At 45.2% G+C, this 6,000-nt stretch overlaps 2 protein-coding genes across 2 annotated transcripts; both read left to right on the plus strand.

The window, feature by feature from the left end:
• Positions 1-393: 393 nt before the first annotated feature.
• On the plus strand, positions 394-645 carry COCVIDRAFT_114773 (hypothetical protein; the record flags this gene model as incomplete). Its single annotated transcript, XM_014695231.1, has 1 exon — positions 394-645. The coding sequence occupies one exon, from the start codon at positions 394-396 to the stop codon at positions 643-645; it is 252 nt and encodes an 83-aa protein (XP_014550717.1).
• A 1,589-nt stretch (positions 646-2,234) lies between these two features.
• COCVIDRAFT_114803 (glycoside hydrolase family 3 protein) lies at positions 2,235-4,853 on the plus strand (the record flags this gene model as incomplete). Its single annotated transcript, XM_014695232.1, has 5 exons — positions 2,235-2,499; positions 2,559-3,019; positions 3,065-3,156; positions 3,208-3,408; positions 3,461-4,853. The coding sequence occupies 5 exons, from the start codon at positions 2,235-2,237 to the stop codon at positions 4,851-4,853; spliced, it is 2,412 nt and encodes an 803-aa protein (XP_014550718.1).
• Between the last annotated feature and the right edge of the window lie 1,147 nt (positions 4,854-6,000).

The following is a 6,000-nucleotide window of genomic DNA, read 5'->3' on the forward strand; positions in this document are numbered from 1 at the left end:
ATTCAGTGTTCTGGCGTGTCATCTGGTTGCTAAGGCGTGTAGCGGTGATTATTGAACTCTTTTGTAAGTCAAATTCTAGGTCACATTCCAGTATGCCTACTCACTCGGTCGTCCGAATGCTCATAATGACGTCTCCTTGTATTAGTCAAGTGTTCGGATATTCATTGCACTGGGCTAACCTTTTATTCTGTGCTATTTAGTATACTACGAACATCGATGACATGTCCGTCTCGAGCCGGTGCAAAACATGGCATAACCGTTTTAAATTTTGAAATTTGCTGATATAACTAGATGACAGCGTAAGCTATAAATGATAGTGCAAGCCATCGGTCTATCCACAAAGATTCGTCACCACGACAATACTGAAGTTGAGTGCCAGTAACTGAAGAGACAATGCCTATCAATATCGTCGCAGTGACCAATTACTTCATTGCTGTTTCTAGAAAAGATGGATTGTTAAACCTTTTAGTGGATTTATTGTGTGGTGTCCAGAGTGAGATAACGATGATAAGAGACTTTGACAAGGGAAGAGCTTTAGAACGCTGTCGAGTAAGCGAGCTGACTGGGTACGCGTTCCTTGGGGTCATGCCGTGGGGTGTGGATAGAAATCAAAGATGCTGTATCGGCATGGGAAGCTTAGGCTGAATCCGCTAAGTTACGTGAAGCGTCGATAGTGCGGTACGTCCGCAGATTCATGCCGCATTTTCTATTGCCGTATATCCCGCGCACTAGTTCCTACACGGCGGTGTGGGAAACCAACCGGCACAGAGGGAATATGCCGGTTACTATCGCGTGCTAGCGGCAAAGGCTAAGTGACCCTCGGGATTTAAGGCAACGCCGCCCTTGACGAACCAAGTCGCGCCTACATCTCGACTCGATTTTTTGCCGGTAAGATGTCAGAAGAAACTGCCAGCAAATCGCCTCAAGCATACCCCTGCAAATGCCAGTAATTCAAGCTCTAGTTCTTCTTAATACCCCATCTGAACGTCATGGCGTCAGCGTCATTCACCGAAACCTATAGTCCCCAGATACGTGCAAGGCGCGCACGGAGTCGTAGACAGTTTAGTGGCACTGTGGTATCTGGAGTTCCCCTGCGCATTTGTCCTAACCACTTTCCTTAGCTGTGGGAAGTAAGGTTTACTATAACACTGTCTTCGCATCTGGTAGACTACACAGTCATGCAATGCAGCTGTTCTATCTGTGTTGTCCACGGCTACCTCTTGGTTTATCCGAATCGCTCCGCCACTGTGGGACGAGCTTGTTGATTGATATTAACGGTATGTATGAGAATTAAGATGTAATGGCGGTCAATGTGAGTGAAGTATGCTCGAAACTGGGCTTAATATACTGAGCTGAACATATAGGCTCGGACGATTGAAAATTTCGACATTAGTGCTTTGATATTTGAATATGGGAATGGTAAAGAAGTTTAAATCGTTCACTTCGGCTCATTTGGTTGGTTGAAGCGAGTGTGTATCGAGTGTAAACGCGGATATCGTAGTCTTATTCCCGTAATATCCGGAAGTGTACATGCCTCGTGTAGCTATTTGGTCGCAGCCTTTCCCTGCATCAAGACAATGACGCACCATTTTTCCTGATCCTCGGCAGTATATACTCCGCACATGCAAGAGCGGTACCCACAGTAGTGCTGCTGCTTTCCATGTTGCACGTGACGTTCACGATCCTTGTTCATGGCCTGCCATCCACCTATGTGCCTCGCTATCGATATCGCAATCGTACCAACGCAACGCCCTTCCCTCATAAACCACATTTACACAAGTAAGCGAGACAAAAGGACCAATGCAATTATGATCCCCAAGGTATGAGCATCTCCGCACACGCACGCAAACCTGGCCGCTGCAGGACATGTCAGTATGCCATGCCGCTTGTATCTTAGCCGCCGAGGCTAAAAGCCTTAATTCCTCCACGCTCTCAATGATGGGCCAACGCTAGGAAGCTTTTCGACGCTTGGCTTTTCCCCGCATCTTGGTGACGTTCCGCAGAGCGCCTCCCGAATATCTGCCGAGGAACGGAGGCACCTTGGAGATGTTTACGCGCAGTGACCATGGCTTTTCGGGTCTATTAACCCCGCAATCGGATCATGTGGGGGATAAAAGTCTATCCCGGTCAAAGACCCGGTGTAAACTAGCGTATGTTCGTAAGGTGGGGATGGGGGTTGTCGTAGGTACAAAAGAGAAGCAAGATGCATGTGTTTATGATATCTTCATGTAAACATGATGCAAGGTTCTTTGATACTCTCCTTCGTCGCACTCGCGAGCGCACAGTCCAAGAGTGCTCAGTATGGAAATTATAGTCAATATGGAGGTAGTCCAGCGGTGTATCCTTCTCGTAAGTTGGCTGTTTGTCCCTCTCGTCGTATAAAAACTAAAGTTTTCTCAGCAAACATCACAGGAATTGGGGGATGGGAAGCAGCATTGAGCAAGGCAAAGACGTTCCTGAGCAACCTAAATCTTGAAGAAAAGGCTCAGATGGTGACTGGTACGTTAATACTACACACAGACCCACAATCGGGCGGACTGCTAATCTGTCATTAACAGGTACTCCGGGTCCTTGCGTGGGAAACATCAGCCCGATACCTCGCCTCAATTTCAGCGGCCTATGTCTTCAAGATGGCCCTCTCGCTATCCGCCAAGCTATCGATGCATCTGTGTTTCCTGCCGGCCTCACTGTCGCTGCTTCATGGGACCGTTCACTCGCTCGGGAACGTGGGGTCCATATGGCTAGTGAGTTCCGCGGAAAGGGCTCGCATGTGGCCCTCGGGCCCGTCGTTGGACCGCTAGGCCGTTCACCCTTCGGAGGCCGCAACTGGGAGGGTTTTAGCCCAGATTCCTACCTTTCTGGTGCACTTGTCGAAGATACGATTGAAGGCATGCAGAGCGTAGGAGTTCAAGCCTGCGTCAAGCACTTCATCTTAAATGAGCAAGAGACACAGAGAAATCCCTCCGTGAGCGAGAACGGTGTTACTATCGAAGCTGTTAGCTCGAATGTCGATGACAAGGTAAGCATTGTCTACACAAATCTCGAAGCCTGCTAATTCAAAAAGACTATGCACGAGACATATCTCTGGCCTTTTGCGAACGCAGTTAGAGCCGGATCTGCGTCTGTGATGTGCTCCTACAACCGTATCAACGGAAGGTGAGTATCCTGGGATCCTCGGTGATGTTTTCCCGCTGATAACAAGTTAAGCTATGGATGCCAAAACTCCAAGACACTCAACGGCCTGTTGAAGGAAGAGCTTGGATTCCAGGGTTATGTAATGTCTGATTGGCTTGCGACTCATACTGGTGTCGCGGCGATTGAAGCTGGACTTGACATGGACATGCCCGGAGGCATCGGTTTCACATCTGGGACGCCAACTTACTTTGGTGCCAATGTTACCATGGCAGTGTACGGCTTACGCGAAATCTTGGAGTCTTGTTTTGGCTAATTATGATAACAGGAATAATGGTTCCCTCGCCCTTGGACGACTCGATGATATGATTCTTCGCATCATGACGCCATATTACTACCTCGGTCAAGACAACAACTATCCTCGTATCGATGCTTATACGCCAAAGCTGAACTTTTTCCCAGAGTCAGCTTACCTCTACAACTACACCTATGGCCCCGAGGTAAACGTTCGGAGCGCAGCATCCACTCAGCTGATTAGAGAATTGGGTGCTGCAGGTACTGTCCTTTTGAAGAATACCAACAACACACTGCCACTTCAGCAGCCAATGAAGATTGCTGTCTTCGGAAACGATGCTGCGGATCTCACCACTGGCCAGTACTACAGTGATGATTTCGACATTGGAACTCTTCCTGTTGGTGGTGGCAGTGGCACTGGGCGTTTCTACCAGATCAGCCCTCCACTTGACGCCATAAAATCTCGGGGACAGTCGTATGGCGCTCATGTCCAGTACATTACGGATAACAAGTTCATCTCACAGATTGGGCTGTCATCGTTAGCACCAGTACCAATAGACGTCTGCATCGTCTTCCTTAAGTCGTGGGCTAGCGAAGGCTCCGACCGCACGACTTTGATCCCAGAGTGGAATTCCACAACGGTTGTGGAACGTGTCACTAGTGTATGTAACAACACGGTTGTTGTTCTTCACGGTGCATCACCGAATACCATGCCCTGGCAAAATAACGCAAACATTACCGCTATCCTTGTAGCTCACATGCCTGGAGAGGAAACAGGCAAATCCATCGTCGACATTCTTTGGGGAGACGTGAATCCATCTGGCAAGCTTCCATATACCATTGCGAACAACGAGATGGATTATCGACACAACATCGAGAACAGCACGACTTTGCAAGATACGAATAAACCTGTTGCCTGGCAAGCAGATTTTGTAGAAGGTAATTTGATAGACTACAAGGAATTCGATGCCGAGAATAAGAGTGTCGCATTCCCCTTCGGCTTTGGGCTCAGCTACACCACCTTTGAGGTTTCAAATCCAAAGACTCAGATTGTGGTAGCTAACGCCTCGCGTACTCCGGATCCCAATGCACCAATACATCCCGGTGGCAATGTGGAGCTTTGGGCGACTCTGGTAACAGTTGAGGTTACCGTCACTAACACGGGTCCAAAGCGGGGAGCTGCTGTCCCTCAACTCTATCTCTCGTATCCGAGTGAGGCGGGAATGCCAGTGCGCAGTTTACGAGGCTTCGAGAAGATCCTTCTGAACCCTAACGAGTCCAAATCTGTGCTCTTCAACTTAGCGCGGCGTGATGTGAGTTATTGGGATGTCACTTCGCAGAAGTGGACAATTCCTGCAGGTAGCATTACTGTCGGTGTAGGCTTCAGCTCTCGTGATCTACCATTACAGAGTACTTTCATTATTTAAAAACTATCAACATTTTTTAACCTAGAGAGTTACTCTTATACTATTTATAATAGCTTAGCGTTCAAATTGTCTATTACTTAACTCCTATCCCTCTATTTACTACATATATTGGTTTAGATACTTGAGGAGTAGACCATACGCCACTTAATCTACTCCTTAATATACTTTATTTTAACGAATATACATGCTGAAATAGCTAGAGTTAGCTAAAGATTAAATCTAGGCAAATCTATAAAGAGCGAAATGTAGATGCGTATTAGGAAAATCTGTAAGGGGAGTAGTCTTAAGCTCGGAAGCACGATCGGACAAGCCTAGGTAACAAGAGATTGTATTCGATAGAGAGCTAAGCTCTCAGCTACGTAGCTATCTATATACAATGCTGGTTACTGGGGTAACAATCGGGCCGGGCAGGTGGAGTACACGAGGTCTTAGACGAGTATGGGAGGCAAAGGGCGTTCAGCCCGTTACAAAATCTTAAGATAAAAAAGTTTTTATTTATTTCTTATCCAATAGTATATTACTACGCGATGAAGAAGATATCCATTTTTTATTATTATAAGCTATTATTAACTATAGAGTTATAGATGTAGAAAGATAAATAACGTTTTTGTAACGTATAAATTAGTAAAGTAGTTTTAAAGATGCTAGTTTAAAAGTAAATCTTTAACTTAATCACTAGTCTATAAGTGGGTATTCAGCTTTATTAATATGTGTTATCTTTTCTAATTCTCTCTATTTCTATACTCTATGTTTTGATTATAAATACTGTTACACGGGGTTAAGGTCTATACTTCTCTTACCTGGTCCCACACTAAGGCTGGTGAGCTTTACGCTAGTGTTCCGTAAAAGTTATCTAGCGAGACAGTAGAGTAGGGTGCTTATATAGAAGAGATAATAGGTTTAATAAATATTAACCTTTATTACTATAGACTAATAAGTAATAATCTTATTAAGTAAAGTAACTAGTAAGAAAGTATAATTTAAGTTAACTATAATAAGAGTAAATAATAAAATCTATCTATTCTTATATCTTTATTACTTCTAGTCTTACTATTACTACTATTATAACTTTTCCTTTACTTAGCCTAATATCCTAATAGCTACTATTAGGGAATTACTACTATTATATACTAGCGCCTAATGGTCG

This window comes from Bipolaris victoriae (genome assembly GCF_000527765.1).
Source record: "Bipolaris victoriae FI3 unplaced genomic scaffold scaffold_171, whole genome shotgun sequence".
NCBI lineage: Eukaryota > Fungi > Ascomycota > Dothideomycetes > Pleosporales > Pleosporaceae > Bipolaris > Bipolaris victoriae.